General features: G+C 47.2%; 1 protein-coding gene across 1 annotated transcript in view; it reads right to left on the minus strand.

Annotated features, from left to right (window-relative positions):
* ARHGEF17 (Rho guanine nucleotide exchange factor 17) overlaps positions 1–17,708 on the minus strand; it is a 244,457-nt gene that overhangs the window by 35,916 nt on the left and 190,833 nt on the right. Inside the window, exons 6-7 of the mRNA XM_048839474.2 lie at positions 2,347–2,523; positions 620–670 (exon numbers count right to left, since the gene is read on the minus strand). Coding sequence (XP_048695431.2) covers positions 620–670; positions 2,347–2,523 — 228 coding nt within the window. The remainder of the gene's footprint in view (positions 1–619; positions 671–2,346; positions 2,524–17,708) is intronic.

Genomic DNA, 17,708 nt, shown 5'->3' on the forward strand with positions numbered 1-17,708 from the left:
ACAGGTGGCTATCTGTAAAATGGGGCCAATTGCACTGTCCTACCACACAGGGGTGTCCTGATGCTAAATAGATTGTGAGGTGCTTAGCTACTGTGGTGATAGGGACCATAGATGTACCTTTGATAGATTCAGTTCGCTGACCAAAGCAGATTTCCCCTTCCAGAAAGTCACAGGAAAAGCAGCCCCAGGGTGCTTGCGTTGCCTTTGCTGTACCTGTTCTGCGGCTAAACAGGGTCTGTGCTCTGGTGGAGACTGTCACTACATTGCAGAAGGGAACACCCTACATGGCAGAAACAAGCTCAGCAACAGCCACAGAGCTCCCTCCCCAAACTCCAGGCCTTGCAATTATTATTCACTGGCTGTATAAAGCACCAAGGTGCACTTGACTCCAGGGTCTGGCGATTCAGGGGAGATCTACCCTCTGGGAGCCTTGTGTACTGCACTTGGCTCTCTGCTCTGCACACGTCGCTGCAAGCGCTCAGCAAGCCTGGAAGATGACCTCGAAAGCTCCCATTGCCTCTGAGAGAGGTCACGTCTCTGAGTCATGAGGCCAGGCGCGCATGGAAGGGGCAGGCGAGGACGAGGGGCAGTGATGGTAGACAGGGAGGGCGGCTCTTACCACTTCCACCACCATCTCCTGGCGTAGGAACCTCCGGAGCGGGGCCTGGAGCTGCAAGGACAGAAACAAAAAGAGTTGTGGGAGGCGCCACGTGTTCTGTCGGTCTCAGTGCTAACATCGGAGTGGGCATGATAATGCGGACAAGGCCCTTGCTGTTAACATGGAAGGGATTGATTCAGGACATCACAGCAGCAGCAGGGTTTTAAGTACTCCTCTGTGCTCCGGGACCATCTTCCAACAGAGGGGCTCACCTTTATGAACATGACTGCACTTAGGACGGAAGAACCCAATGCACAGCTACAGACTAGGGACCGAATGGCTAGGCAGCAGTTCTGCGGAAAAGGACCTAGGGGTGACAGTGGACGAGAAGCTGGATATGAGTCAGCAGTGTGCCCTTGTTGCCAAGAAGGCCAATGGCATTTTGGGATGTATAAGTAGGGGCATAGCGAGCAGATCGAGGGACGTGATCGTTCCCCTCTATTCGACATTGGTGAGGCCTCATCTGGAGTACTGTGTCCAGTTTTGGGCCCCACACTTCAAGAAGGATGTGGATAAATTGGAGAGAGTCCAGCGAAGGGCAACAAAAATGATTAGGGGTCTGGAACACATGACTTATGAGGAGAGGCTGAGGGAGCTGGGATTGTTTAGCCTGCAGAAGAGAAGAATGAGGGGGGATTTGATAGCTGCTTTCAACTACCTGAAAGGGGGTTCCAAAGAGGATGGCTCTAGACTGTTCTCAATGGTAGCAGATGACAGAACGAGGAGTAATGGTCTCAAGTTGCAGTGGGGGAGGTTTAGATTGGATATTAGGAAAAACTTTTTCACTAAGAGGGTGGTGAAACACTGGAATGCGTTACTTAGGGAGGTGGTAGAATCTCCTTCCTTAGAGGTTTTTAAGGTCAGGCTTGACAAAGCCCTGGCTGGGATGATTTAACTGGGATTTGGTCCTGCTTCGAGCAGGGGGTTGGACTAGATGACCTTCTGGGGTCCCTTCCAACCCTTATATTCTATGATTCTATGATTCTATGAATTGCTCCTCAAACCCTCCCTGTAGGCGAGGAGCATGAAGGCCTAGCCACAAAGAGGAGAAATCAGGCTAGATTGAGAGAAGCAGGGTTGGACTGGGGTGGCCCAGAGACAACAGATAGGAGCTGTCTTAGGAGAAACCAGACAGGAGTATCTGAGTTTCTGGAGAAACCGACAGGGGCCAGCTTGGCCGGATACTCTGGGTAAAGCCACTGGTGTCAAATTACCCCTTCCCCAGGGCTAGCGGTTAGTTGTGAAATTCAGACTCAGAACTAAACTCCAGCAGGGTTCAAAGAAGTTCAGATCTGGGGTTTCGCTTCAGCCCCTTGCAGAGTTAGGGAACAGCCGTCGCGTTCCAGTCCAGATCCACAAGGTCCCAAAGCCTGGGTGTGTTCGGACTGGGGTGCGGCCTGGGCCCCATCTCATGGCAGGGTGAATCAGGGGCTGAAACAATCAGTGCAGGATTGAGAGACAGAGAAACGAGGTTCGAAGGGGCGTGTGTCCCCCGACGCAGCGCTGGGCCGGACTCTCAGCTACCACAGCTCAGCTACTCGCCCAACCAATGGACGCCTAGCTAGGGCTACCTTTTTAACCGGCCTCTAGCTCGTGTCCCTGAGAATGCTACCCGGGGCCACTGCCCTCTCCATACAAAGGATGCGGGTAGCTAGTGGTTTGCCTGGAGCGCTGCATTGCATACGTACATCCTCCATCCCTTCGATGTGGGACTCGATCTCCTGCACTATCCTGGCGTTCCTCTCCACCTCCTCGGCGCTCTTCATCCCTTTGTTTATCTTCTCGGCCACTTGCTTGATGTTCCTCTGGGCGTCTATTAGGAAGGGGTGGTCGGGGTGGTCCACGGGCGTGTGCTTCAGAAGGTCCTAGCGGAAGAAATATTGAAAAAAGTTAAGGTACCCAAAACAGTGCACTGAGCAACAAAAATGATAAAGGTCTAGAAAACATGAGCTAGGAGGGAAGATTGAAAACATGGGGTTTGTTTAGTCTGGAGAAGAGAAGACTGAGAGGGGACATGATGACAGTTTTCGAGTACATAAAAGGTTGTTACAAGGAGGGAGGTAAATTGTTTTCAATAACCTCCGCAAAAAGAACAGGAGTACTTGTGGCACCTTAGAGACTAACAAATTTATTGGAACATAAGCTTTTGTGAGCTACAGCCCACTTCATCGGATGCACAGAATGGAACATATAGTAAGATATATATATACACATACAGATAAGTTAGAAGTTACCATACAAACTGTGAGAGGCTAATTAGTTAAGATGAGCTATTATCAGAAGGAGGAGAAAAAAAATTTTTTGTAGTGATGATCAAGATGGTCCATTTAGACAGTTGACAAGAAGGTTGACAAGAACCTTAACTTGGGGAAATAGATTCAATATGTGTAATGACCCAGCCACTCCCAGTCTCTATTCAAACCCAGGTTAATGGTATCTAGTTTGCATATTAATTCAAGCTCAGCAGTTTCTCCCTGGAGTCTGTTTTTGAAGCTTTTCTGTTGCAAAATTGCCACCCGTAAATCTTTTACTGAGTGGCCAGAGAGGTTGAAGTGTTCTCCCACCGATTTTTGAATGTTATGATTCCTGATGTGAGATTTGTGTCCATTTATTCTTTTGCATAGAGACTGTCTGGTTTGGCCGATGTACATGGCACAGGGGCACTGCTGGCACATGATGGCATATATCACATTGGTAGATGTGCAGGTGAACGAGCCCCTGATGGCGCGGCTAATGTGATTAGGTCCTATAATGGTGTCACTTGAATAAATATGTGGACAGACTGATCAGATATGCTCTGTGCAGGATTAGATGAGATAACACTTAAAACACTGGAGTCAGCAGTAAGATCCCTTTGGGGTTAGCAGTGGGATCCCCTCTGCACTAGTGCTCCCAACAATGCGAACAGCTCAGCCAGTATTAGCTATGGCGGGAAAGCTTGGCAGAACTTCCCTAGGGGATTTGAGGCTACTTATGAACCTGGCGGGCTGTGATGGGCCCTGCTGAGCCTATGCTGGCCAATATTTATCTGCTAGTGCGGCGGAGGCAGATATCCTGGCGCCATTATAGACATGGTGGCACCAAGTCTCAGTCGTGCTTCCTGGAACGGTACGGAAGATAGTTTTGTGCCATCAGTACGAGTGGGCCAACCATTTCCAATACCAAGAGCTGACAGCAGCAGTCAGCGGCAGGCCAGTAGACAGGACCTTTGAGTGAGCAAACCCACAGTTGCAGCTGGCAGGGTATCACAGGGAATGAGATCATTTGCCTTTGTGAAAGACTGTTGGCTTTGCCCTGTATGGGAACCAAGCAACAAGCTCTCAGAAGAGCATGGGCTGAGACCCTTCCAAAGGGGACATCCCATAGTGAGAAAAATTCAAAGGACGATTACAGAGAGGGTTTTGCCAGTCATTTCCTGCAGCCCTTCTCGCTATTGTGGACAGGTCTGGTCTCCCTCAAAGTCCAGCCCTCCAGCATCTTGCTGCTCACACAATGCCATTATGTTGCATATACTGCTCCCTACTTTGTGACTGTCTTCATCAGAAGCAGACAGAAATATCTCCATTACGATTACACACTTTTTTAAAAAGTCCAGCTGCCCCTTTCTGATGTTCCAATGGGGAGCTGAAGGCTCCAGGAAAAAAAACCAACAATATTACACATCTCTCATAAGCCAATCAGGAAACAAAGATTTACATATGTTGTATCATTGGATCATCACAAGGAGATTACATTTTCACAGAACTCAGCTGGAACCAATTGCAATTGCCATCTGGGGTGTTGCAGGGATCCGTTGATGGCTGAACATATAAAGTACTGTTAAATACCATCACAGTAGATTCACTGCTTTAGACAATTTTCTGAAAAGACAGACAACATCTTGCAGGCCTATTTCATGACTGCTCCTAGCCAGTCGTGAGACAGGTGTTTACTTTCATACGTAACAAACCAATCTGCTTCATTACTGAAGTCAAATGTCCAGCAGTGGACACAATAGCTAAAATATGATCAACCACTAATTTACAGGGTATGGATTAAGAGTATGGAACAGGTAATCATCACCAGTCGCCCATTCCCAGCTTCTGACAAACAGAGGCTAGGGATACCATCGCTTCCCATCCTGGCTAATAGCCATTGATGCACCTATTATCCATGAACTTATCTAGTTATTTTTTGAACCCTCTTATAGTCTTGGCCTTCACCACATATTCTGGCAAGGAGTTCCACAGGTTGACTGTGCGTTGTGTGAAGAAATACTTCCTTTTGTTTGTTTTAAATCTGCTGCCTATCAATTTCTTTGGGTGGCCCCTAGTTCTTGTGTTATGAAAAGGAGTAAATAACACTTCCTTATTTACTTTCTCCACACCAGTCATGATTTTATAGACTATCATACTCCCCCTTAGTGGTCTCATTGAAACCCTCCTGGGGACTGAGTCTCCCCAGGGGCTGCTCTCACCCAAACAGGAGATAACACCAACTGGGCAATCATGGCAGTGTCTTGCCCAGCAAGGCCAGCTCAGACCTGCTCGGACACATTTGCCGTGGGCCAGCCCCACCTTGATTTGTGCCACCTGAAGAACTGCCCGGGCAAAGCTGCTGCAGAATAAAGCCAGGCGCTCGCAGAGCGCAGGGTGGAGGAGAAGAGTGACGCTGAGCAGAAGGGGCGACTGGTTTCATTGCTCTGCCGGCTGTCAGAACGTTAGTCATTTAAAGCAAATAAAACCTGCTGGTTAATTGGCCGGATATGAATGAAAACACTCCGGAAGATGAGTACTTGGAGTTAATTTAATGCCGCCCACGGGCATCCATCAGGGCAGACGGCAGTGCTGGGGATGGCAGCAAGCCTGGCCACTCCTTGGGGATGTGCGATCTGTAGCAGTGGGAGGCACGCTCCCCCAGGCTGGAGGGAGGCTGTCTGGACAGAGATCGATCTGGCTGCGGTGTGTGCATGCTTTCCGTCGCCATTCAGCTTCCCCTCCCACTCCGTCAGCATTTCGGCAGGTTCCCTAACATCCCTGCTTGTGCAGCGGGCTCCCCGCCAGGAGCTGTTCTGCCTTTTATCAACGGCTGGTGCTGCGTCCTCCTTGCAGCTCTTCCCGTGAACCAGCCATCGAACTGGATGCTGCTTCTCCCCCCGCTAACAGTTTGCCAAGGAGCACGGGGGTCTCCAGCGATCAACCAATCTGCCAGCCACTTGGCAAAGAGCAGTAAGAGCTGGCTTGGGCCAATGCAATGCCCGGCACTGGGCTTTCAGAGGGAAGCGCGAACCCCTCTAGACGGGGAATTGCTCTGGGGGATATGCCCGTCTGGCTTTCAGGCATCTGCTCTCCTTTGGCTCCTGACCACATCGAAGCAGAACGTACAGATTTATGGATCCATTCCTAGCTGATGGCAAGATCCCTGGCACCTTTTACAGTCAACCTCACTTGGCCCCTTAAAGCGGGGATGGCTATTGGAGGTAGGGACCGATCCTGTCAGGTGCCAAGCGCCCCTGGGGAGGGACTGCATGCTGTGCATCCACACTGAGGTCGGTGGGAGTGGAGGGCACTCAGCAATCTGGAAGATCAGGCCCTAAGGGACGAAGGGGTGATTACAAGGCCTGACTCTCCTCTTACTTGCTCAGTTTTACACCCGTGTCATTCCAGTGAATTCAGGGGAGCTATTCCTAGCCTACTCGAGTGTCACTGAGAGGTAGATCAAGCCCTCCAATGGAGCCCATGAACAGAGCATATATTAAAACTTAGTTCAAGCTGGCTGTTTTACTGGGCTCCTTCATGCAATGGAAGGGGAGAACAGGGAGAGCGTAGGGACAGATTTAAAACACAAAAGGAAGAACTGACATTGCTTTTAAAATATATACAACAAAATTACCCATGCCCCTTTAAGAGGAGGGGCGCGGCCAAGGCGGAGCAAATTAAAATTCAGAGGCAAAACCCCACTGGAGGGCGCTAAGCGAATGAAACCCGGCTGCCTGGGAAGTGCAGCTGCAGCATGTAAACAAAATTAAGGAGGGGTTTGGAAGAGAGAGAGAACAGCGGACCCAGAAGCCGGCAGACAGGCAGCTTCACAGTGCGTGTGGGCTCCAGAACAGGCAAACTCTATAGGAAGGGGAAGAAAAGTTGGATGAAGTTCTTGGGAGAAAAGTAGTGGAAACTTTGATTCAGGCCTCGCACAGAATGGTCCCCTTATTCTCTTAATAGCTTGTGGCAAACAACCCACCAAGCACTTCAGCCAGGAGTGAGCCGGAGGCTAGCTGCTCATAGCATGAAATGCTTTGGGAGTGGAGTGTGGGATCTAACATGAGAGGCGGAGCCCTGGCTGGCTGAACTGGGGTATGAAGGAGACCCCAAGCCCGAGGATGAGAAAAGAGATGGGGAATAAAGTGGGGAGTGGTGGAAGCCATTGCAGTCATGCTTTGAGAGGGGCTGTGAGGACTGGCACCAGTGAGTGCTCAGAGACAGGTTTAAATGGAGAGGCCAGGCCAGGGGATCAAGCACAGCTGGTGTTCTGAACTAACACTGGTGAAGCACTGCAATGGGTTACCTAGGGGGGTGGTAGAATCTCCTTCCTTAGACGTTTTTAAGGTCAGGCTTGACAAAGCCCTGGCTGGGATGATTTAGTTGGGGATTGGTCCTGCTTTGAGCAGGGGATTGGACTAGATGACCTCCTGAGGTCCCTTCCAACCCTGATAGTCTATGATTCTATGATTGATTCTAACACACACTGCTCGGACTCGGCTTGCCAGCTCACCATCCCCTCCTTTCAAATCCCTGGGCTGGACTCTCGGACCTGCGAGAGTGATAGATGCAGCTGTGAATGGGACAGATGTTCCCTATAAAGGGGCTGGGGGACTGCAGAGAGGAGCTGCAGGAAAAGAGACTCTCCTGAAGGGAGGTGCCAGGTGGGAAGACCTGGGAGTTGTGACTGGGTAGAAAGCCCTAGCTGAAAGTTTTGTGAGTTGGTTGGTTGTCTGGACAATATACGTGGCTTTGAAAACTATCTACAAGAAATGACCCTTTTATCACTTCAATACTTTTCTAATATGTCCTTTAAAGGTTGATTTTAGGACACTTAGCCTGCTGGTTGCTTAACACTAGCTGACACTGAGGCAGCTAGTGTTAAGCAACCAGCAGGCTAAGTGTCCTAAAATCAACCTTTAAAGGACATATTAGAAAAGTATTGAAGTGATAAAAGGGTCATTTCTTGTAGATAGTTTTCAAAGCCATGTTAAATGGACAAGGGTTCTGTAATAGAGAATTAGAAGTAAATACTAATTGTATTTGCCTGTGATTACCTATATCTTGTTAGCTGTTAACAATGTGATCTAATCAGCTGGGAGACGCTAAACTTCTGTTGCTGTCTGTTACTATATTCTGTTGACTCAGAGATCAAAAAGGCACATTAACATTTAGATAAAAGAAAAGGAGGACTTGTGGCACCTTAGAGACTAACCAATTTATTTGAGCATGAGCTTTCGTGAGCTACAGCTCACTTCATCGGATGCTTATCATCCGATGAAGTGAGCTGTAGCTCACGAAAGCTCATGCTCAAATAAATTGGTTAGTCTCTAAGGTGCCACAAGTCCTCCTTTTCTTTTTGCGAATACAGACTAACACGGCTGTTACTCTGAAACCATACACACTGTAACCAGAGTGATCACTTAAGGTGAGCTATTACCAGCAGGAGAGCTGGGGGGGGTGGGGAATAATCAAGGTGGGCCATTTCCAGCAGTTGACAAGAACGTCTGAGGAAGGGGGGGGGAATAAACATGGGGAAATAGCTTTACTTTGTGTAATGATCCATCCACTCCCAGTCTCTATTCAAGCCTAAGTTAATTGTATCCAGTTTGCAAATTAATTCCAATTCAGCAGTCTCTTGTTGGAGTCTGTTTTTGAAGTTTTAGATGAAACTTGAGTGTAATAACATCATAGTCTATATTTCTCTTTGAAGTTGTAGTAAACTGTCTATGAACTGCTTGAAAGGGTAATTATTTTATGCTAATCAATGCAATTAATTACCTGTGTATACAAAGGAAATAGGAGGTTTACTTCAAAGCAACAATGTATATTATGTATTCATTGTCCAAGGAATGCCTGCTGTGTTATCGGCTGTCAGGAGGCTATCGTAGCCTCACAGAGTTCTATAAAAGAACTCTAGGACCTGATCCTGTCATCTCAGATCTGCTTGAACTTTATCAGGGGAAGTTTAAGTCACAAGACTGAGGTCTTTTGGATTACCCTGCACATTCTCATGGAACATAAAAACGGCCATACTGGGTCAGACCAGAGGTCCATCTAGCCCAGTATCCTGTCTTCCGACAGTGGTCAATGCCAGGTGCCCCAGAGGGAATGAACAGAACAGGTAATCATCAAGTAATCCATCACTTGATGATTACCTGTTTTGAACAAAAAGAAAAGGAGTACTTGTGGCACCTTAGAGACTAACCAATTTATTTGAGCATGAGCTTTCGTGAGCCACAGCTCACTTCATCAGATGTTTACCGTGGAAACTGCAGCAGACTTTATATACACACAGAAATCATGAAACAATACCTCCTCCCACCCCACTGTCCTGCTGGTAATAGCTTATCTAAAGTGATCAACAGGTGGGCCATTTCCAGCACAAATCCAGGTTTTCTCACCCTCCACCCCCCCACACAAATTCACTCTCCTGCTGGTGCTAGCCCATCCAAAGTGACAACTCTTTACATAATCAAGTCGGGCTATTTCCTGCATAGATCAAGGTTTTCTCACATCCCCCCCACCCCCATACACACACAAACTCACTCTCCTGCTGGTAATAGCTCATCTAAACTGACCACTCTCCAGGTTTAAATCCAAGTTAAACCAGAACATCTGGGGGGGGGGGGGTAGGAAAAAACAAGAGGAAACAGGCTACCTTGCATAATGACTTAGCCACTCCCAGTCTCTATTTAAGCCTAAATTAATAGTATCCAATTTGCAAATGAATTCCAATTCAGCAGTTTCTCGCTGGAGTCTGGATTTGAAGTTTTTTTGTTTTAAGATAGCGACCTTCATGTCTGTGATTGCGTGACCAGAGAGATTGAAGTGTTCTCCGACTGGTTTATGAATGTTATAATTCTTGACATCTGATTTGTGTCCATTTATTCTTTTACGTAGAGACTGTCCAGTTTGACCAATGTACATGGCAGAGGGGCATTGCTGGCACATGATGGCATATATCACATTGGTGGATGTGCAGGTGAACGAGCCTCTGATAGTGTGGCTGATGTTATTAGGCCCTGTGATGGTGTCCCCTGAATAGATATGTGGGCACAATTGGCAACGGGCTTTGTTGCAAGGATAAGTTCCTGGGTTAGTGGTTCTTTTGTGTGGTATGTGGTTGTTGGTGAGTATTTGCTTCAGGTTGCGGGGCTGTCTGTAGGCAAGGATTGGCCTGTCTCCCAAGACTTGTGAGAGTGTTGGGTCATCCTTTAGGATAGGTTGTAGATCCTTAATAATGCGTTGGAGGGGTTTTAGTCGGGGGCTGAAGGTGACCGCTAGTGGCGTTCTGTTATTTTCTTTGTTAGGCCTGTCCTGTAGTAGGTAACTTCTGGGAACTCTTCTGGCTCTATCAATCTGTTTCTTTACTTCTGCAGGTGGGTATTGTAGTTGTAAGAAAGCTTGACAGAGATCTTGTAGGTGTTTGTCTCTGTCTGAGGGGTTGGAGCAAATGCGGTTGTATCGCAGAGCTTGGCTGTAGACGATGGATCGTGTGGTGTGGTCAGGGTGAAAGCTGGAGGCATGCAGGTAGGAATAGCGGTCAGTAGGTTTCCGGTATAGGGTGGTGTTTATGTGGCCATTGTTTATTAGCACTGTAGTGTCCAGGAAGTGGATCTCTTGTGTGGACTGGACCAGGCTGAGGTTGGTGGTGGGATGGAAATTGTTGAAATCATGGTGGAATTCCTCAAGGGCTTCTTTTCCATGGGTCCAGATGATGAAGATGTCATCAATATAGCGCAAGTAGAGTAGGGGCTTTAGGGGACGAGAGCTGAGGAAGCGTTGTTCTAAATCAGCCATAAAAATGTTGGCATACTGTGGGGCCATGCGGGTACCCATAGCAGTGCCGCTGATCTGAAGGTATACATTGTCCCCAAATGTGAAATAGTTATGGGTAAGGACAAAGTCACAAAGTTCAGCCACCAGGTTAGCCGTGACATTATCGGGGATAGTGTTCTTGACGGCCTGTAGTCCATCTTTGTGTGGAATGTTGGTGTAGAGGGCTTCTACATCCATAGTAGCCAGGATGGTGTTATCAGGAAGATCACCAATGGATTGAAGTTTCCTCAGGAAGTCAGTGGTGTCTCGAAGGTAGCTGGGAGTGCTGGTAGCGTAGGGCCTGAGGAGGGAGTCTACATAGCCAGACAATCCTGCTGTCAGGGTGCCAATGCCTGAGATGATGGGGCGCCCAGGATTTCCAGGTTTATGGATCTTGGGTAGTAGATAGAATATCCCAGGTCGGGGTTCCAGGGGTGTGTCTGTGCGGATTTGATCTTGCTCTGCGATACAACCGCATTTGCTCCAACCCCTCAGACAGAGACAAACACCTACAAGATCTCTGTCAAGCTTTCTTACAACTACAATACCCACCTGCAGAAGTAAAGAAACAGATTGATAGAGCCAGAAGAGTTCCCAGAAGTTACCTACTACAGGACAGGCCTAACAAAGAAAATAACAGAACGCCACTAGCGGTCACCTTCAGCCCCCGACTAAAACCCCTCCAACGCATTATTAAGGATCTACAACCTATCCTAAAGGATGACCCAACACTCTCACAAGTCTTGGGAGACAGGCCAGTCCTTGCCTACAGACAGCCCCGCAACCCAACAACCACATACCACACAAAAGAACCACTAACCCAGGAACTTATCCTTGCAACAAAGCCCGTTGCCAATTGTGCCCACATATCTATTCAGGGGACACCATCACAGGGCCTAATAACATCAGCCACACTATCAGAGGCTCGTTCACCTGCACATCCACCAATGTGATATATGCCATCATGTGCCAGCAATGCCCCTCTGCCATGTACATTGGTCAAACTGGACAGTCTCTACGTAAAAGAATAAATGGACACAAATCAGATGTCAAGAATTATAACATTCATAAACCAGTCGGAGAACACTTCAATCTCTCTGGTCACGCAATCACAGACATGAAGGTCGCTATCTTAAAACAAAAAAACTTCAAATCCAGACTCCAGCGAGAAACTGCTGAATTGGAATTCATTTGCAAATTGGATACTATTAATTTAGGCTTAAATAGAGACTGGGAGTGGCTAAGTCATTATGCAAGGTAGCCTGTTTCCTCTTGTTTTTTCCTACCCCCCCCCCCCCCAGATGTTCTGGTTTAACTTGGATTTAAACCTGGAGAGTGGTCAGTTTAGATGAGCTATTACCAGCAGGAGAGTGAGTTTGTGTGTGTATGGGGGTGGGGGGGATGTGAGAAAACCTTGATCTATGCAGGAAATAGCCCGACTTGATTATGTAAAGAGTTGTCACTTTGGATGGGCTAGCACCAGCAGGAGAGTGAATTTGTGTGGGGGGGTGGAGGGTGAGAAAACCTGGATTTGTGCTGGAAATGGCCCACCTGTTGATCACTTTAGATAAGCTATTACCAGCAGGACAGTGGGGTGGGAGGAGGTATTGTTTCATGATTTCTGTGTGTATATAAAGTCTGCTGCAGTTTCCACGGTAAACATCTGATGAAGTGAGCTGTGGCTCACGAAAGCTCATGCTCAAATAAATTGGTTAGTCTCTAAGGTGCCACAAGTACTCCTTTTCTTTTTGCGAATACAGACTAACACGGCTGTTCCTCTGAAACCTGTTTTGAACAAGAATTTGAACAAACTCTAAACATGGACAGTAACCTATTAAATTGATTCTGCAAGAACTTTTACAAGTCAGCAGCTCACCATCTCTGCTATGAAACTGACCTAAGAACTTTATTCATATCTGTAGGTATAATGATCTTTTATTCACAAGAACTTTTTCTTTTTAATAAATCTTAGATTAATTAATAAGAATTGGCTGTAAGCGTATATTTGGGTGAGATCTGAAATATTCATTGACCTGGTGGGTATGTGTCCGATTTCTTGGGATTGATAGGACTTTATATATGGTGAATAAGATTTTAAATAATCCTCACCAGATTTGACTTGGCTGTCTGGATGGGAGCCCAGGGCTGGATTGCTTTAGGGGAGCTGTATTTCTGGCTTTTTGGGTAAACAGTAAGGTATTGCAGAAGCTGTTTTGTTGCTGGCTTGGTGAATCTAATTATTAGAATAAACCCCCAGTTTTGGGGATAGTCTGCCCCATTCTTTACAGTTTGCCCAGATTGAGCATTCTCAGAGTGACCCCTTCCAGCAACCACGGTCACAACATGGAGCCCAGAAGCAAGGGCTAAAGCCTGATTTGGGCGTGGCTGATAATTCCCTGTCTGATGAAGAACATTGCCAGCTACACTGAGTCACTGAGCGACGTGACTATTCCGACCTTTATCCACCTGCCCCCCTCCTGTCTATGCCCCTCACTTGTGACAATCTGAATTTAATTTGTACAATGCTCGGGGCAAGGACTGTGTCCTGTCTTTTGTGTTTTGTGGAGGCATTTTATGCATTTCTGGGCACTCAAATAATCATCATCAGCTTTTGAACAGCCCCATCAGAGGACTGCACCTAAATCAACACTCCTGGAGTGTTTGGAGAGTACGTGCAAAAGACAGCAGCAGAAGGGAGTGAAAAAATGAGTGGTTGCATGGCTGGAGAAGAATCCTGTTTCCCACTCAGGTTTCAGAAGCCACCGTTCCCATTATTTTCGCAGGGCACTGACTGAGGGCTTGACTGTTTGGGGATAATGGGGAAGATTTCGTAGGCATGTTCATTTGGTCTAGTTATTAATGTTCAGAGCTCCAGTCTCTGATTTTTTTGGATACAGTCTGAGATGGTTCAATCAACGGAGGTGACCGAGTGCATATTCTCTGGAAATGGCAACACTTGTGGTTTAGATGTATTAATCCCGTGAAAAACAAAAGCAGCAAACACTTCCCCAGTTCATAGACTTTCAGGCCATTATGGTTATCTGTCTATCTAGGGTGTTTATATGCCACCCCCTCATTACTGTACAATACCTCACAATCATCTAGTCTGACCTCCTGCATTACCAGAGCCAGAGAGTTCCTGTGGTTGGACTAGGGTGCATTTTTAAGACAGTTTATCCTGATTTGAAGATATCAGGTGATGGAGAATCCACCACATCCCTAGGTGAATTGTTCCAATGGCTAATTACCCTCACTTTAAAAAGGGGCACTTTATTTCTAGTCTGAAATTATCTAGTTTCAGCTTCCAGCATTGGATCTTATTATGCTTTTTGCTTGCTAGATTTAAAAGCCGTTTTCTATCTGAAATCTTCTCCCCAGGTAGGAAGCTATAAACCATGATCAAGACCTCCTCCCACCACCCCCAAATAACCTTCGCTTTGACATGCTAAATAGACCAAGCAATCTAAACTCGTTGCAAACAATCGCTTTACTCTCTAACAACAGCTTATTTTATTTACAGAACTGAAATACTGAGAATTCAGAGATCCTGAAATAAAAGCCATTTGTGGTAGCAAGCTCTGTCAACTGCTTTATGTTTTTGCTTAAGTAAATAGCATCTTGTTTCCTAATAGGTAACATTTGATCCTTTCAGCAGAGTTATTTTTCAAACCCCCAAAGGGACTAATCCAGAGCTCAGAATAAAAAATTTGAGGGAGGTCTTTAGCTTTCCTGGTCAGGTGGCTAGTGATAAATCAGATTTCACAGCTGGCCTCTAAGAACTTTAAGGATGCTCTAGAGGATTACCTGGTGCTTGACCTGACAACCAGTTTAACTACCTGTAGGCACTGGTTAAAAATTCTTCCTATTTTGCCTGGAACGCCACCCCCTGCTGGGTGAATTACACTTCTTCCATAGTCTGCACAGTGTCTGTGCGCTGACAGCTTTGGCAATGCCCCTTGGCTTAATTCACTGTGGAAACCTCAGATGTCTGGGTCTGTATGAGGCACAAAAACAGTATTTACTTGTGCATGGACCAGTGAGATCATTCCATTTGCTGCAAATATTACTGTAACAAAGACAAGACATGGGAAACTGACTGGCTTGGATCCCTTATTTTCATTAGCAGCCGGCCAGTTAAAACACATCCATAATTAGGTTAGGGTGACCGCTAAACTATTGGCATTGAAGGCTTGAGGATGACAGATTGTGGGTATGCAAATAATCAAGAAGAGCACTGGCAGACAAACCGATGGCAGCAGAAACAGGTCAATTACTAAGAGTCAAAACAAGTGGCCTACATGTGGCAAGTTAACAAAAATGAGGCTGTGATCTTGTCTAAAAAACCTTACAGACTAAGCAAAGTCAGATTCACCGCAAGTCCCAGGACAGGAGACCAGCAACGGAAACCACAGCTGCGGTAGGAAGTGGCATTGTTACTGCGCAAGCCAGGGAGATGGCATTGACTCGATGTCCCATGGGGCACTTTGTGATGAGCCATAGAACAAGAGGCCTTAACGAGTCATGGCCATTTGAGATCCTGCAGCCCTTCTCACGTGAGTAGCAGCATTAACCCTGGCATCCTGGCCAAATTCAAGCTCTGCTAATTACGTTTTTCTTCTTTAAAGCTTCTTCTGTAGTTTTAGCTGGATACAGTGATTTTTCTCCCTACTTCCTGTACTAAACTGTTGCTAAAAGAAAAGGAGGACTTGTGGCACCTTAGAGACTAACCAATTTATTTGAGCATGAGCTTTCGTGAGCTACAGCTCACTTTATTGGATGCATACTGTGGGTTTCCGAAAGCATACGAAAGCTTATGCTCAAATAAATTGGTTAGTCTCTAAGGTGCCACAAGTACTCCTTTTCTTTTTGCGAATACAGACTAACACAGCTGTTACTCTGTAAACTGTTGCTATATTTTACCCCAGAGGTGGCAGCGTTTCAAATTGGGGCTTAAGTGACGTCTGTAATATTGGGATCCTTATTATACATTGTGATTTTTTTTTTATGTGCCGTTCCTAGAAATCCCAGTTCAAACGGCGACTATTCCCATGACGTGTGTGTTTAAAGAGGAGCTATACTGCATGTGTGGGGTTGGCATCCAGCCGGCTCCAATGAAAAAAGAAAAAAGTTAGCTTCAACTTTCTGAAGCTGAACCTTGGACTCCTGCAGCTGCTCTCCTTAGCCAGAGCTTTCTCGAGAAGGCTGGACGAAATAATGATGCACGTTTCCTACCACTGGGAGAGTGACTGGAATAGCAGAGGTGCTGGCAACACCAGTAGAGCTGTGTGGTGCCCGTGGACAATTGGGTTATCAGGAGCGACTGGATGGAACCAGGAGCGATGGCGGGGCTGTGTGAAGAAACTTGAACACTGACAGTCAGCCCTGAGAGTGGTGACTGGTGGGTACACTTTTCTGAGTGACAACGTGAAATCTCTCCTGCACCCTAGTGAGGGAATAACTGATTGCCCCTGAGGAATGAAAGGCCAGTGGACAAATCAGGGGAAGAAGGATGGAGGGAGCCCTGGTCACGGACAAGGGTTTCAGCTCAACGTGGCATCTAGAGCCCTGGTACACACAGACATAGAGCTGGCAATGCTTTGAATCTGCAGTCACTGAACTGGATGGCTGGTCTGCTGTGAAAAGGACGTCAGGGTGGAGGACGCAGCTGAAGGGAGCACTGCTGCTTGCTTGGCCGTGGATCTCGTTAGCTGCCTCCGTGGCTGCTTGGGGGGCAACGGCGAGGAATAAGATATTGCGCTCTGCTCAATAGCTGGCAACAGCACTTGGGAATGGCCAGAGAATCCACAGCAGTGGCGTGAACGCAGCCCTTGCACAAGGCCAGCGAACGTCAATCTCTCCCTCCCCTCCTTCCCAGGACTCTTCTCGTCCCGATCCCCCTCCTTTTCTCCCCAATTCTTCCTGTCTCTCCATTCCCTCTTTGGTCTCACGACTGGAACTGCGAACAGACGTTGTCCCTCAGCGTCAGAGGGTCAGATCACGGCATAAAAGAATTTCCATTCCCAACAGGCTAAGGTGGTTTCTACCCTAAAGGCCAAGTAACAGCCACTTCCTAGAAGCCAATCCGATGTGCTCCCTCTCAGCCAGGCATGGGACATGTCTGCAGCACGTAGTGCATAATCCTCCCCGGCAGCCATCAGCCCCTGCTCGCACAATCCCTGCTCCAGGCTGGGCGGTTCCTTTCAGCAGGGTGGAAAGGAAGCTGCAGCCCATGTTGATGATACGAACACTATGCAAAGAGTCTCCGGATCACGTAGATCCATTTCTTCTCAAGATCCCAAAGTGCTTTCCAGACATTAACCCACCAGCGAGGTAGGAGAGTCAGTATTGATGCGCCCGGTTCAGAGATGGCTCAAAGAAGCCCAGAGTGGTGCAAGGTAAATGCCACTGTCTTAAGCTATCCCTATTAGAAGGCGAACTATCCTTGCACATTTCCGGAGCTGGAAAGTCTACGCCTCTCCTTGGTAGCGCGTTTCACCGTCTAATTCTTTCAAACTATAAAGTTCTCCTGTCCCTAATGCTTAAGCTACATTTCATCTGCAACAGCTGATGCTGGAAACTTCTTGTTCTGTCCTCAGTGATGACTAAAAATAATTGGGCCTGGCCTTTATAAACATCCTGTTTGAAATTTGCAGGTAGCTATTGTGTGTCACTGCAGCGGTCTTCTCTCCAGACTGATCATTCCCTTCTCAACCTTTCCCCAGGGCCCCATTGCTCTCCTCTGAGCTCTCTTCAACCTCTCCAATCAAGCTGTCGCTCATACGGAATTACATACGTTGGGCCAAGATGTTCAAAAGCAACTAGTGATTTGGGGTCACTCTGTTTTTTGGGGCCCAACTCAAAGCACCTTAATGAGGCCTGATTTTCACAAACTGCTCCCCACCTGCCTCTACAAATTGGGCCTGTCTCAAATTGGACACCCAAAATGACTTGTCATCTTTGAAAATCTTGGCACCTCCAGCCCTGGAGAGATG

This window comes from Caretta caretta, chromosome 1 (assembly GCF_965140235.1).
Source record: "Caretta caretta isolate rCarCar2 chromosome 1, rCarCar1.hap1, whole genome shotgun sequence".
Classification (NCBI taxonomy): Eukaryota; Metazoa; Chordata; order Testudines; family Cheloniidae; genus Caretta; species Caretta caretta.